The sequence below is a fragment of the Pimephales promelas genome, chromosome 2 (assembly GCF_988280905.1).
Source record: "Pimephales promelas chromosome 2, fPimPro1.hap1.1, whole genome shotgun sequence".
Taxonomy (NCBI): Eukaryota; Metazoa; Chordata; class Actinopteri; order Cypriniformes; family Leuciscidae; genus Pimephales; species Pimephales promelas.
The window spans coordinates 22,669,461-22,685,601 of NC_142770.1; the positions used below are offsets into that span (position 1 = coordinate 22,669,461).

General features: G+C 40.8%; 3 protein-coding genes across 3 annotated transcripts in view; 2 read left to right on the forward strand and 1 right to left on the reverse strand.

Annotated features, from left to right (window-relative positions):
• The window catches only part of LOC148995856 (uncharacterized), a 22,236-nt gene continuing 6,095 nt past the window's right edge, over positions 1 to 16,141 (forward strand). Inside the window, exons 1-3 of the mRNA XM_089119157.1 lie at positions 1 to 455; positions 584 to 746; positions 8,401 to 8,593. Of these exons, the coding sequence (XP_088975283.1) occupies positions 353 to 455; positions 584 to 746; positions 8,401 to 8,593 (459 nt within the window). The 5' untranslated portion in view covers positions 1 to 352. The remainder of the gene's footprint in view (positions 456 to 583; positions 747 to 8,400; positions 8,594 to 16,141) is intronic.
• Positions 5,101 to 6,084, reverse strand: LOC148995857 (uncharacterized). The gene is made up of 2 exons (XM_089117992.1): positions 5,753 to 6,084; positions 5,101 to 5,611 (listed from the first exon to the last, which is right to left on the reverse strand). Exons 1-2 carry the CDS (start codon positions 5,996 to 5,998, stop codon positions 5,105 to 5,107), a joined length of 753 nt encoding a protein of 250 aa, XP_088974118.1. The 5' UTR covers positions 5,999 to 6,084; the 3' UTR covers positions 5,101 to 5,104.
• The window catches only part of LOC120472313 (uncharacterized), a 4,478-nt gene continuing 212 nt past the window's right edge, over positions 11,876 to 16,141 (forward strand). The window contains exon 1 of the mRNA XM_089117975.1: positions 11,876 to 16,103. Within this exon, the coding sequence (XP_088974101.1) occupies positions 11,878 to 15,861 (3,984 nt within the window). The 5' untranslated portion in view covers positions 11,876 to 11,877 and the 3' untranslated portion in view covers positions 15,862 to 16,103. The remainder of the gene's footprint in view (positions 16,104 to 16,141) is intronic.

Consider the following 16,141-nt stretch of genomic DNA (forward strand, 5'->3'; position numbering starts at 1 on the left):
ACTGACATACTGTATTTTAAGATCTGTCAATGCAAGTTTTTTTGAGTTAAAACAGCTCAGTCATGCATGTTAGTCTGGGACTAGCTTAAGCCTTGTCTGTGAAACCGAGGGCTAATGTTTTAAGGCATTGAAATTAGACCCTTTTGTTCATCTGTCTGTCGGTGTCTATCTCCTCACTGAACTTAAAAGGTATTGATATACTGACAGCAGGGAAATTTTATGTGAATGTTATGAAAGCATAGCTCAATTGAAACTGTTTAAATATCCATGTAGTGAGATTAAAAGTAGTGTTGAGATGTGAGAAGATGTGGTGTTAACATTTTTGATCTTAATTTCCTTAGCAAATTCAGTCATGCCACGGAGAACTACTCCCCTTCAGGATGCCACTAATCACATCCTTGCTGGAAGAGACAAGAGTTCAATGTTAGAAATTAAATATATTAATCCAGTTAAAGGTAAGTGACTTTGACACACTGTAGGCTAGCCTGAGGGGTTACACGTCACTGGTTCTTGAATTGATGTTATAATTGTTATCAGTTTATGACTATTAATTTTACAAACATTAATAAGGTTGTGTTTGCAGGTCGTGGTATCTTCACTTTAGATGTTTTCAATCAAGGAGACTTTGTGGTGGAGTACAGAGCGGAGCTCATTGATGCAGCTGAAGCTGAACATAGACGTAAACTGTACCACAATGCGTGTTCGACCTTCATGTTTGAGTTTAAATGGAAGAGGAAGACATGGTGGTAGGTTCAGAATGACTAATTTGTTTAGATTTCTATTGTGAAGTCAGGATTTCTGAAGTAGGGCTTATGCGTTGCGACGTTCGTCTGTTATAGGACAACTGAACGAACGGACACTGATTAGCTACTTGCTCTACGTTTATTTAAAATTAACAGCAAGACAACTTGATGTGAATGTGCTTTCCATTAAATGAATTAAAAACTTTGTAATTTAGACGCGCAAACTGCGTGCCGGTGCGGTGAGACGTAGCTACATGCTCGGGCAGATTCGGTTTGAAGTCGGTCGTCCTCGGACACGGCGCCACGCGATGTTACAAAAAAAGGCGTGCACACCACCTAGCGAAATGGGGTCTTGCCGTTCTTGCGCACCGAACGCGCTATTTTTGCCGCGCGCACCTTCATGCTCGTGCGGACGCGTCGAGTATATACAAGGCTTTACTCTGTGTCAGCGGTCAACCGTGTTACTCTGATTGGTAAAGCGGCAGAGATTTCAGACCTCCGTTTATTAACCGGTCACACCCCATGTAGAACATTCAACATTCATGTTTGAACATTCAAATATTTGTCATTTTTGCTCAGTTTGCAGTGCTGTTGCATGTTTTGTCTCGAAAAGCATATTTGACAGTGAGTTGACAGTAAATCTGCATCCTAACTCAAGCTAATACTACTATGTTAAATTAATGTTTATTAACAAAAACAGTAACATCTGTAAGATATATATATATATATATATATATATATATATATATATATATATGACCATATTTTTATTTGGTAAAATGTAATATTCTGACTGTTTGATTTTTATTAAAATTAACCATTGGTCATCCAGTATCATGCGCTTAGATCATGATAACCACAGATAAAGCCAGGCATAGCCTATAACTTAGCACCTCACTATCATGGCAAATTGTAACTTTATGGTTTCTATGGTATTTGTATGAAAAACAGTAGCCTAAATCAGGGATGTGATTTTTCCGGATTAATCCGGAATTCCGGATTTTCCGACCTGAAAATGTGACCCACGTGAATCATGCAGATCTGTAAAAAAAAAAAAAACGGGGGGTGGGGGGTGTCGGATGTCGGCAGCCGGAGTGAAAAGGAGAGAATATGAGGACATAACCCACAACTGGCTGACGTGCGTACAGAAAGTTCCTTTCAAAGTATCAACAAGGACGTATTTGCGTTCAGCCAAAGAATGTCTATTTGGTTCAGCTTGTTCACCTGCTCAATTTCGTATCTAAGTCGCTCTCGCGCTGGTATTGTCAGTTGACAAGAACATCACAGTTAGGTCACCAGGGCTGGGCGATATATCGATATATTTCAAATTTGCGCTATGATCCTTGCTCCAAGCAAGCTGCAGACTGCAGCTATCGTGCATTCTGTCAGTTGCAGTCCTGACACCTCCGTCTCAACAGCATTAGTGTACAACGCGACAGATACTCGCTGAGGAACGGCTACATCAGTTCAGCGAGTTCACAAAAGTTAATTTGCATCTGCTTTAAAGCCTTGCCGGTTAAACATGTCATTCACTGCTAATGCGCACATGCACTAAAGCTTGTAACAGCGCCTGGTTGCTGGACTAAGTTATCTTTCGAGTAGTATTATTTCGCTAATACTCTCAAATATACACAAGGTTTACATAAGAACGTTTGGTTATGTCCAGGGGTTAAAGTGGTCCGGAACTGCGTTCCGGCACCTCAGATAAATAAATAAATAAATAGATTAATTAATCTCAACGAATCTCTCCCGATATGGACCAACTTCCCTTCCTCCCCGCTGAACGCGAGCGATAAACACAAAGTATAAACTATATAAAGTATAAACTGTATAAAGTATAACAGCATAAAGTATAAACTATATAAAGTAGCTATAAACGCCTCGTCCGTTTGGAGAGGTGCGCGCGGAGCCCCGCGCTCGTGCGGACGCGTCTAGTTATACACAAGGCTTTACAAATGCTTGAAATGCACTTGCGGTGGTTGAGCGCGGTAAAGTTAGTTTTAGGTCCGAAATATTTCGCCTGACATTTGTTTTCCCTATAGCCGCTGTTCTAGGGTCTTACAAAGAGATCAATAGCAGGATAAGTTTTAACAAACCATTGTATATCGACATTAATATTCGTTCATTAATATTCAAAAATCACCTGCGTGCATTTAATGCTGCATAGAATCCTGAGAATGTTTTCACGGGTTTGCACAGCGCATGAGGGAACGTCTGCCAATTCCACCAAATAATTTGTATTATTTAAAATTACATTTTTAAATTCCAAAGCTTGTATTAGGTGGCAATACAGACCTGGTAGCCTTGAGTAAATTAACTTGTTTAAGATAATGATTCATGAAACATATAATTATCAATTATTTACTTCACTGACAGATGCAAATGAAAGACTATCAGTCAAAGTTCAGGGGGTTTAGGAGTTTAGGAGGGGAAGAAATAGGGCAGGATAAGGAGACTGAGAAAAATAAAGATGTAGATGAGAAGAGAGCAGGCTATTGACAAAATAATCGAATGCCCACTGACATGGTTTTAAAGCTATTTATTATCCTTTTTTTGTCCTTCAAAAGTCTTAAATGGCACATAATTTGGTCAGAGAAATCAAAATTTTCTCCGGGGAGGCCAACTGAAAGCAAACCGAGAAAATTGAGAGAAATCTGCTTGTCAAATGCTCCGTGTATATTAGACGTGTCGCGTACAGGTCTTAAAGTGACAGTAGCCCTAATAATAAAAATGCAGCCGCTTGTTCTTAAAGGGATAGTTGACCCCAAAATAAAAATTCTGTTATTATTTATTCACTGTAATGTTGTTCCAAACCTGTATTAATTTATTTCTTGTGCTGAACAAAAAAGAAGATGTGGGTAACCAGACAGTTGCTGGTCCCCATTGACTTCCATAGGGAAAATTTTAGTATGGAAATCACTGGGGTACATCAACTGTTTTGTTACCCACATTCTTCCAAATAACTTAAACAGAAGAAAGAAACTTATTTAGGTTTTAAACAACTTGAGAGTAAATGATGACAATTACAATTTTTGGGAGAACTATTAATGTTAATTAAACAACAAAACACAGAGGAAATCACTCACTGCTCTTGAGAACTGTAATAGTAGCTTTAATAAGAATCAATGTGTCATCTATACAGTGAAGACTATATTTGACTTTGATTGAATAATTGCTCTCACTTTGCGGAAAAGATATTGGGATATATATTGATCCTGGGGGGGTGGCTCGCTATATTTTCCTGCTTTTTTGTCCTTAGCCAATCACATGCCTGCTAAATACATTATTAAATACTAATTATATTTTTATTAGTCATTTAATACATTTTCTACATTAATAATATAATACAATTCAGTATATACCTCATTTCAGTTAATATTACTAGGCTAACATTACAGTAAATCCATGAAAAATGGATTCAGTATCAATTTAGATTCTGACTGTACCGTTGCGCACAGTGTTTCTCCTGTTCGTCAGCAGTGTTGGTCATCTTACTTTAAAAAAGTAATTAGTTACAGTTACAAATTACTTCTCCCAAAAAGTAATTAAGTTAGTAACTCAGTTACCACATTGTAAAAGTAATTAGTTGCTCAGCAAAGTAACTGATGTTATTTATGTTCTATAACGCTATTAAGTTCTATAACATATTTAACATTAAAGATGTTTATATTAACTGATTGAAGAATAAGAACACTATCTACAGTATTTTAGAACATTTGGTATTTATTTGAATGATATGCATTGAAATAAAAGCATAAAAAATAAATATTGAAAGTCAAATTCAAGTGCAAAATTAAGAAACACAAATGTAAACTTGGGTAAAAAGAAACAAAGGAAAATCTGGCCATTAGGTAGTGCAAATCTCTGTAACTGTATACTAGGCCTACTGCACAATAAACATAACACTATCTAACTCTTAAATATTGAGTACACTAACAAAATTAAATGTTCACACAGTTTTCATTCAAGTGCAAAACTAAGACACACACTGCTGCTTTGACAGCAGCCTTGAGTAATAAGAAACAAAGGAAAATCTGGCCTTTAATTAGTGCAATTATCTGTATCTGTATAATACTACGGCACAATAAACCGAGCACTATCCAACTCTTAAATAGTTAGTGAAGTAATAAAAGTTAAATATTTAAAATAAATAATATTCAGTTATTCACACACTTTGCAATCAAATGCAAAACTAAGCACACAAATGTAAACTTGGGTAAAAAGAAACAAAGGAAGATCTGGCCATTAAGTAGTGCAAATCTCTGTACCTGTATATTATTGCAGGAGATTCAAGGAGATTAACATGTTGTTCGTTCTCAGTGAAAATTAACAACATTAATCTACTAAAATACTCCTCTCATCTAACGACTAAACCAGTGGTTGTAACGTAGGAGGAGAAGCTTTTCAAATCTTTTGTCTGACAGTCTGTTCCTCTTTGGAGAGAAGACAAGCTTGCCCAGGCTGAACAGTCTCTCAACAGGTGCACTAGATGGAGTAGCAGCATTGTAACGTAGTGAAATTTTCTCGATAAGAGAAAATCCACACAGAGAGTTAAAGTTTTGTGCTGAAGATCTAATATAATCTGCCACCTGGTTTTCTGCTGAAGAGGAGGTGTCCTCCTCATCCTCCTCAAAGGAAAAGAAATCGTTCTCTTTGGCTGAATCTGTGTGATGTGAAGATGTGCTGGTGGTACCTGGCTGTGGTGGTTCTTCGAAGATAATCTTACGGCACTCTGTCAGCAAACTTGCCTCAGCCTTATCCTTTAACTCCCGTGACCGCAGCCAGCGAAGTTTGAATTTTGGAAGAGTTACAGCAGCAAGTGTAGCCTCTTCATTTCCCAGGACATCAGCAAATCTGGTTTTGATAGCCTGAAATTATAAGAATAATCGCATTAAATGTATCCAAAACACAAATCAGTGTTGTTGTTATTATTATTAGTAGTAGTAGTAGTATGTATTATCATACAACGTCACTTAATAAAAAATAAAATATTCAATTCAAGTTCTTACTGTGACTATGGCGTCAGGAAGGTCCCTCAGTATTTGCAGGCCACTTTTAAGGGCTTCTGTCTTCAGCATTAATGTCTCAATCGTTGGCAGGAGTGTACCATAAAAACAGTTGTCTTCTCCCTGAAGTATATCTAGGGCAACTGTAAGGGGCTTCATCGCAGTGCAGTACTCCTTTAAAAACAGGTGTTCCCTTTCTGTTATCGCTGTCAGTCCTAATTTGGAGGAGATGGTGTTAAGGTCTACCATGGATATTTCACAAATTCGAGCCAGGGCATCATAGAAGGAATTCCATCGTGTTGTACAAGGTACAAGCAGCTTTTTTTGACACCACCTCATCAACTGTTTCAGTAGCCAAAGTTGATCGACTAGTCTTGTTCCATAGGGCAGAACATTTGGCAGTAGCACTTCTGTAAACAGCCTTTGTAGCAGGTTTTGACAGCAGCCACTTGTCAACATCTGTGCATGAAATCAGGTTAAGTGTGTGTGATGCACATCTCTTGTGAGGGGGCAAAGTGATCACAACATCACCATCATTATCATCAGTTGCTTGTAGAGCATCATTAATGTCTGTAAATGTCACCTCATCTTCATCATCTTCTTCAGAATCACTCTCCTCAAGTGGCTGGTACCTCTTAAATGCTTTAACAAAATTAGAGCCATTATCAGTCACTGTTGCTGTGATTTTATGTGTTATCCCATATGTTGAGTGTATATTGTCAAGCTCAACTGCAATAGCGTCATGAGTATGATTCCCCTTAAACCGTCTGCAGGCAAGAGCTGCTTTCTCTCTTTCCATGTTATTTGGATTGATCCAATGTGCTGTCACACCCATGTAACTTTTATTGTGGGCAGTCCAGATGTCTGCTGTAGTTGAAATGTACTCGAGTTCCTCAAATGACTTTTTGAGCTCAATATTCATATTTTCATATTCACCGTCTATGAATTTAGCAAAAGTGTTGCGGCATGGGGCAACCCCCCTTCCTCCTCCTCGTATTGGCCTTTTAGCAAGGATAGCTCTGAATGACTCAGACTCCACAGTGGACAGGGGTAGCATGTTTTCAACAACATACCTTGCAATCAATGTGTTCAGCTCTGGCTTGGTCATCTGTTGCTGACCCGAAAAATCGAGTGTTGCTTGCTTTAACAGAGTGGCTCCGTCTCCTTCGCTGCTGGAGCTCACGCTAGCTGCATTTGGGCTTGGGTTGGCAGCAGCAACAAGTGTCGTGTTAGCACGTATTGATGTGAGGTGCTTCATAAGATTTGAGTTGCTTGAGGCAGATGTGGATAAAGTCTTTTTTCCTGGGCATAGCGTGCATTTTACATAAACATTCTTGCATTTAATTTCAATAAGCGAGAAATAGTGCCGGTACTTCCAGTTCGAGAACGCTACCTTTGAATTTCCCTGGCTCGTCATCGCCATTGTCGCTGTCTTGTGTTTAGCGGTAGTCAGAGCGTGCAGTGAGACAGCACGCGAGTAGCGCATCCGCCCACCCAGCCAATCATTAGGGACTTTAAGCAACAGCTGCTGATAGAACGGCGACGGCAGCCGGAAATAAACAGTTAACTGCCGTAGCTAAAGAGCGCAAAAATCACTAAGCAACAGTAAAGAGGACGGCATAGGGAATAATTTAATCATCAGACAAAATACAAAAAGAAAGTGGTTTTAAAAAGAAAGAGAAGGGTTGATTTTAGCACTTAATGATGTACAGAAACGATTTCAATGCCACATAACCTAAAACATAACATTAACTGTCTTAATCGGTCACGTAGTAACGACTACGGCAAATCAGCTGTTCTCCCGTAGTAGACGGTTACAGTAGAACGTCAAGAAGTGGCAGTTAATGTCGCGCATGCGCAATAGAACGCCAGAGTGCCGTTGCCGTTCCACCAGAGGCTTTTGCTTAAAGTCCCTATCATCGCATTTGCAACGGTGTCATCATCCCCCCACCCCTTGCTCTCTCCAGGCAGCTGATGTGCATCAAACACTGACATCTCGCGCTTCATTCAACCAAATTGTAGTAACGCGCCACTTTACGTTCTCAGTAACGATAACGGCGTTGCAAAAATGGGAAAAATAATTAATTGGATTACCCCGTTACTGAAAAAATAACGCCGTTAGTAACGCCGTTATACTCAAACGCCGTTACTCCCAACACTGTTCGTCAGCGTTGTTTCATCTGCCTTTAAACTGATTTAAATCACTGAGACATTAGTGTTCTTCACTGAAGTCAAGCGCTTCTCATGAGAGTAAATGCGCCTGCTCTGGCGAGCTCACGCCGCGCTGCTGCTCGGACTTTGAGCTGAGCGGATAAATGCTCCGTGTGGTGCGCGATTCAAGTAGCCCGACTACGTCAGACTTGTACTTCCGCTCAATTTCATTTCGCTTCTGTACATCGACATCTCTCAGTAGCGCCCCAGCGAGAAAGAAAACTTTGTAATTGTGCCATGCCAGACTCTGTCTATACGAAGCAAAGCGAAGTCGCAGAGTTTGGTATTACCAGACTATGGTTCAAGTGAGTTTCTTTCTGCTTTTGGTGCATAAACTTTATCAAACTGTTGATATCGTTTTATCAAGAAAAAATGCATCTGAATTCAAAAGTGTTTCACTATAAACGTCTGTTTAGTACATGATGTTTGTATATTTTCAGTATTGACGGAGCTCTTGAGGACGGTTCTTTTGGGCGTTTAGCAAACGATGAATTCAAGGCACCGAATTGCAGAATGAAGTTGATCGAAGTAGAAGGGAAGCCACATCTCTGCCTTTTTGCTCTGAAGGAAATTACGGCAGGAACTGAAATCACTTATGACTATGGTGGGAAAGATTGGCCCTGGCGTAAAGAGGTGGGTCACTTGTCTTCTTTTTTTTCCCCCTATGAATTGGTGTCATTGTTTAAAGCCTATATTTTGACATCTTGATAACAATGCAATCATCTGTCTTAAAAGCTACTGTGTTATGCTGAGTCAGTTTCATGATGCCACAGAGATTACACAATACCTATCGCTTATTAGTAGGGTTGGGAATCGTGAGAAATTTTCCGGTTCCGGTTCCGATTCCGGTTCCGCCAAACGATTCCGGTTCCGGTTCCCATTCAATTAAAAATATTAGTAAGAGAAAAATCCACAATCCTTTTTGTGTTTATTTCTTATAGTACTTGACAAATTAGTTTAACAGACTGGTAATGTAAACAAACTCAAAATATTATTAAGCAATCTTTGTAACAAAAAAAATATATATATATATATATATATATATATAAAGGAAATTAAAAAATTCTGCATTCTCTATAATAATTTAGACCTCTCCTTTATTGTATCTCCAACAGTGAAGAATACCCTCTCAGAAGGAGTAGAATATGCTTTAACACACATATGTGTGTAGAACAGATTATTTTTTAAAACGGTTTGAATGATTGATTTATAAAGACTTTACTTATTTCATTACTGGATAAATCGGCGCTCTAGCAGTTAATAAACAGAACTGCATGCGTCTTGCGGAAGAACATTGTTGCCGGAGCTACTTCTCTCTGTTAATGTCCATGACGAGTCACGCAGGCATTGGGCTACTCCGCAGCAGCTGTGATCCGCCGGCCAGTCTAAACAAGAAGTCCGAGTATTAACGCTTATTACAGGCTTTACGTAGTGATTCAAGATAAGACAAAAACACGGTTTGAAAAAAAAACATTATGATGTACTCGCTCATTGTATATATTTTGCAAATTCTGAACACAAAAAATATACGGACTGCATCTGTTTTGACCACTACCGTTCTTATGTTAATTGGACTAAGCATTTTAGGTTTTGTATTTGGGACTCTAATTTTGAAAAATTACCTGACTGAGCAGGGAGCAGCCATTTTAGTTTCAGTTTCGCTCAACTCTCTCAAGCATTAAGCTCCATGTGACTGCTGCTCCAGTTTTCTTTAATGTTTATGCCTTCGAAAGCATTGTCAGTAAGTAATCATTGTTAAATGTGTAAATTGAGAATATTTTATACATCTTCTATGCTATATTGATAATAATTAAGTGTTGTTTTATACACCAATTGCTCAACCGGTAACTCTGCTCTGTTAACCTTAATATTGTGTATATATTTTGTATTCTGTTTCTAAAAGCACTTTATTTGTGTATTGTTTTTGATAGTTTCACTCTTCTTTGAATCATATTGGAGTAAACATCAGGAGTTGTTCTTGGAAAACTGCACCCTGACTCCAGTCTTTATTTGAAGGGAGTTTGGCTTGCTGCTGAATTGTGTTCACACATATGGAAACGCACAAGGAGAGCAGTATAGTGAAATGACATAAACTCAGCTGGCTGAACATCTTGGCAGACCCATACAGCAGCAAGTAGCGATCATCATGGCTGAAAGGTATCCAAAAGAGACCGCATCAAGAAAGATACAAATTAAAAGTAACAGTACATCTGACAAATCTTCTAAAAGTTCCATAAGAAGTTCAAGATCCTCAAGATCTTCAGTTGGTGTTGCTGCAGCACGTGCTAGAGCTAAGGCAGAGGCTGCACGAGCACGAGTTACTTTTGCAGAGAGAGAAATTGCAATTAAAGTAGACACAGCCAGATTACAAGCTAACTTGGAAGCCCTGCATCTTGAAAAAGAGGCTGCAGCTGCTAGTGCAGAAGCAGATATTTTAGCAGCAGCAGCAGAGTTTGAGGATGATGTGCTGTATGAAATGAAAAGTCACTCTTCATCTGCACAAAGCACAGAAAAACGTGTTTGTGATTATGTCAGGGACCAAGCTACATATCTCAGTGAGCAGGCTGACTTAGCCATTGATCAGTCTCACGATTGCGAATCTGAACCAGACCAAGTAACGGATCAGAACCAGTTAACCTCTCAAACTAAGCCAAATATAGTGCATGTGAACGATAACCAGTATGTCGTACTTGATGCTTATTCTTCATTTTCACCTCCAAGAGTGCCAAAACTGCAAAAGATAAAACTCCAAAGAAGTGTGAAAGAGGAGCCAAAAGAAATAGCAGTCAGCAATAAATGGCAGCAACGGCCTAAGTGCAGTGGCGTATCAGGATATTTCCCACAACACCCTGAAACTTCAGGCATGATGGATCTAGTGAAATATCTTGCACGTCGTGAGCTGGTGAGCAGTGGTTTAACACGCTTTGATGATCACCCTGAAAGTTACAGAGCCTGGAGGTCCTCTTTTATCAACACAATCAAAGACTTGAGTCTTACAGCCAGTGAGGAGCTAGACTTGTTGTCAAAGTGGCTTGGTAAAGAATCTTCAGAATATGTGAGACGTCTCAGGGCAGTTCATATTGAAAACCCAGACACAGCCTTGAAAATGGTCTGGAACAGGCTTGATGAATGTTACAGCTCACCTGAAGTAATCGAAAGTGCACTGTTTAAGAAGTTGGATAGTTTTCCCAGGATTTCAGGTAAAGACAACCTCAAACTAAGAGAGCTCGGAGATCTTTTAATGGAGCTGCTCTCAGCCAAGGAAGACGGCTATCTACCAGGTTTAGCTTACTTAGACACTGCTCGCGGCATCAGACCCATTGTTGAAAAACTGCCATAGACCTTACAAGAGAAATGGATTTCTCAAGGCTCAAAGTTTAAAGAAGAATTTGGTGTCACTTATCCTCCTTTCTCGTTCTTTACTCAGTTCATTTGCAATCATGCTAAAACACGTAACGATCCCAGCTTTGCCTTTTCCAGTAGTTGCCGACCACAGTATGAAGGACCCACTGTAAAACACACTAACTTCAAGACGCCAGTGTTGGTACACAAAACCGAAGTCTCTCAGATTGAAAACAATCGATGAGCGAAAAGCATACCTAAAGGAGCAAGGGATCTGTTTCAGGTGCTGCTCATCATCATCACACGTTGCACGCGATTGCAAAGTCATTCTAAAATGTGATGAGTGCAACAGTGACAGTCACAACTCAGCTCTGCATCCTGGTCCACCCTCATGGACATCCAAAATCCAAAGTCCTCCATTATTGCATGGCGGGGAGGATGCAAGAGAAATTCCAATAACACAAGAGGTGAGCTCCCTTTGCACTGAAGTTTGTCATTGTCTTTCTACAAAATCTTGCTCCAAAATATGTCTCGTCAATGTGTTTCCTGAAGGGCATCCTGAAAATGCAGTAAAAATGTATGCTATGCTCGATGATCAGAGCAACAGATCTCTGGCCAGGTCAAGATTTTTCGACATATTCAACATTAAGAGCAAAGCATCTCCTTACAGCCTAAAGACATGTGCTGGGTTGATTGAGTGTTCAGGAAGAAAAGCAAATGGTTATCGGATTGAAGCAGCAAAGGGTGGAATTAGTCTTGCACTTCCAACATTAATTGAATGTGACGAAATACCCAACAACCGTGATGAAATTCCAACACCTGAAGCTGCTCTCCATCAACCTCACCTCAGGCATATTGCATCTGAAATCCCAGCTCTGGACCCTGAAGCCCACATCCTACTGTTGCTTGGACGAGACATACTTAGAGTTCATAAAGTGAGGAAGCAAATTAACGGCCCACACAACACACCCTTTGGCCAAAAACTCGACTTAGGATGGGTGCTGGTTGGTGAAGTATGCCTTGGAGATGTGCACAAGCCCAGTGTTTCATGTTTCAAGACGAACATCTTAGAAAATGGAAGACCCTCACTGTTTATTCCTTGTACAAGTCACGTACACATTAAAGAAAAGATCACCAGCAACTTAACAGCTTTGCATACAGCTCATGACTTCGAAACCCACTGGAACATGAACACAGACAATCTTGGTCAGACTCTATTTAAAAGATCAGAGAACGACAATAAGCCTGCACTCTCCATCGAGGATGAAGTATTTCTAAAGATTATGGAGAAAGACGTTTTCCAGGATAACTCCAACAGTTGGGTGGCACCTCTTCCCTTTAGGTCTCCACGGCCAGTTCTTTCAAACAACAGAGATCAAGCTCTAAGCCGTCTCTCTTCCTTGCGACGTACCCTAGAACGGAAGCCAGTCATGAAAGAACAGTTTGTTACCTTCATGCAAAAACTATTTGACAGTGACCATGCAGAACTTGCAGCTCCACTACCAAAGGGAAATGAATGCTGGTACTTGCCACTATTCGGAGTCTATCATCCCAAAAAACCCGATCAGATCAGGGTGGTATTCGACTCCAGCGCACGATATGAAGGTATCTCTCTCAATGATGTGCTCCTCACCGGACCAGACCTTAATAACAGCCTCATTGGTGTCTTGATGCGCTTCAGGAAAGAGTGTGTAGCAGTGATGGCAGACATCCAACATATGTTTCACTGTTTTGTTGTGAGAGAAGATCATAGAGACTACCTACGCTTCCTGTGGTACCGTGATAATGACCTTAACAAGGACATTGTTGAATACAAGATGAAAGTCCACGTGTTTGGCAACAGCCCATCCCCGGCTGTTGCAATCTACTGCCTAAGACGAGCCGCAGAGAAGGGTGTGCCGCAACATGGTCAAGACACCAGGCACTTTGTGGAACATGGATTCTATGTGGATGATGCACTAATTTCCTTGCCAACTGAAGAGGAAGCAATAGACCTACTAAAGAGAACACAAGCATCCCTCTCGGAATCAAACCTGCGACTGCACAAGTTTGTATCCAACAGTCTACAAGTACTCAAAGCATTCCCTACGGAAGATCACGCAAAGGACATCAAAGATCTCGATCTCAATGGTACAACTATGCCTACACAACGCAGCCTTGGTCTTAATTGGGAAACTGCGACTGACACATTTACATTCAAAGTATCAGTCAACGACAAACCATTCACACGCCGTGGTGTCCTATCGGTAATCAATAGTCTCTTTGATCCTCTCGGTCTTGTGGCTCCTGTCACTATTCAGGGGAGGTTTTTACTCAGAAAGCTATCCATTGAAGGAACAGACTGGGATGAACTACTGCCACAAGAGAAACTCGGTGAGTGGGAATCATGGACACATTCATTGAAAGACTTGCAACACCTTCACATTCCTCGTCCGTACACACCCAACTCTCATTCCAAGGCAAATCACAAAGAAATCTGTGTTTTCTCTGATGCGTCGACAAAAGCCATAGGAGCTGTAGCATATCTCAGGACAGTAGATGGAGATGGACAGATCAGCACTGGCTTCATCTTAGGAAAAGCAAAACTGACGCCAAAAAACCAGCCTACCATACCCCGATTAGAGCTTTGTGCAGCAGTCTTAGCAGTGGAGGTGGCAGAACTCATTGTTCAAGAGATTGACATCAAACCGGATGCTATTACCTTCTACTGCGACAGCAAGATTGTACTTGGCTACATCTATAACGAAACTAAACGTTTCTACGTCTATGTCCACAACAGGGTACAGAGAATCAGACAATTTTCAGAACCAAAGCAGTGGCGATACATACCCACAGAGCACAATCCTGCTGACATTGCTTCTAGATCAATCCATGCATCTCAGCTTGCCAAATCTAACTGGTTTACTGGTCCGGCATTCCTGCATGAGCCACATGAAGATGACTTCATTATGTCAGATAACTTTGCGCTTGTGGACCCAGATTCAGATGCAGAAATCAGGCCAATGGTGACAGCTTGCATCTCAGAAATGAAGGAGAAACAACTCACCTCTGACAGGTTTCAGAGATTCTCCTCTTGGAAATCCTTACAAAGAGCCATTGCATCGCTCATCCATGTAGCTTCTAGATCCACCAATGAATCCGATACATGCAGCGGTTGGCATCTTTGTTCAAAAGCACACAATGTAAGTGAGCTGTTAAAAGCCAAGAATGTGATAATCCGCTCTGTGCAAAAGGAATCATTCAGTAAGGAGATTGAAACACTCTCTAAGGGAGGAAACATTAGCAGCAAAGTTCCACTCTCAAAACTGAATCCTTTCCTAGGTGAGGATGGCCTACTCAGAGTCGGAGGCAGATTAAAACTGGCAGATTTAAGCTACCCAGAAAAAAACCCAGTCATATTACCTGGCAAGCATCACGTTTCTACGTTACTCATAAGGCACTACCATGAACGCGTGGAACACCAAGGCCGCATATTCACAGAAGGGGCCGTTCGTGCTGCTGGATTGTGGCTTGTTGGAGGCAAGAGATGCATAAGCAGTGTTCTCCATGCATGTGTAACCTGTCGTAAACTGCGTGGTAAACTAGAGATGCAGAAAATGTCAGACTTGCCACCAGAACGACTAAGTGTGTCACCACCGTTTACTTACACTGGCTTAGATGTCTTTGGCCCTTGGACAGTGGTAGCTCGCCGCACAAGAGGAGGTCAAGCTCACAGTAAACGCTGGGCAGTGCTTTTCACCTGCATGAGCACCCGTGCAGTTCACATTGAAGTCATTATGTCTATGGACTCTTCAAGTTGTATCAATGCCCTTCGCAGGTTTTTTGCGATCCGCGGCCCTGCAAAACAACTACATTCTGACTGTGGAACTAATTTCATTGGCGCTTGCAACGAGCTTGAATTCCACAAAGTGATTAAGGAAACCAAGGTGCAAAGATACATCAATGACGAAGGATGCACATGGGTTTTCAACCCACCACACTCCTCCCATATGGGAGGCGTATGGGAGCGTATGATTGGTCTCGCTCGTAGAATTCTTGACTCAATGCTGATGCGGGAAGGACACTCCAACCTCTCTGATGAAGTGCTTTGTACACTTATGGCAGAAGTGACGGCCATTATTAACAGTAGACCTCTAGTACCTGTTTCTATGGACGCAGACTCACCCTTGATACTTACCCCTGCAATGCTCCTAACACAAAAGGCAGGTTCTCCACCTCCAGCAGGAAACTTCTCCGAAAAGGACATCTACAAACGCCAATGGCGGCAAGTACAGAGCCTAGCCAACCAATTCTGGTGTCGCTGGAAACAGGAATATCTGCAAACACTGCAAGTTCGTCACAAATGGCAGGATCCATACCCAAACATCCAGGAGGGCGACATAGTACTACTTAAGGACAATCAAGTAGCCCGAAATGAATGGCCTATGGCACTCGTCACAAGTGTTTTCCCTGGTCAAGATGGCAAGGTTCGAAAAGTTGAACTTAAAGTAACTAAAGGAGGGTCCAGCAAAACTTTCTTGAGGCCTATATCTGAAATCATTCTCCTGCTTAGAAAATAAGAAAAACACCTTTAAACAGATAATTATAGATGACATCTTTATAGATGTCATGCGGAGAGTGTTATGTTAATTGGACTAAGCATTTTAGGTTTTTTATTTGGGACTCTAATTTTGAAAAATTACCTGACTGAGCAGGGAGCAGCCATTTTAGTTTCAGTTTCGCTTAACTCTCTCAAGCATTAAGCTCCATGTGACTGCTGCTCCAGTTTTCTTTAATGTTTATGCCTTCGAAAGCATTGTCAGTAAGTAATCATTGTTAAATGTGTAAATTGAGAATATT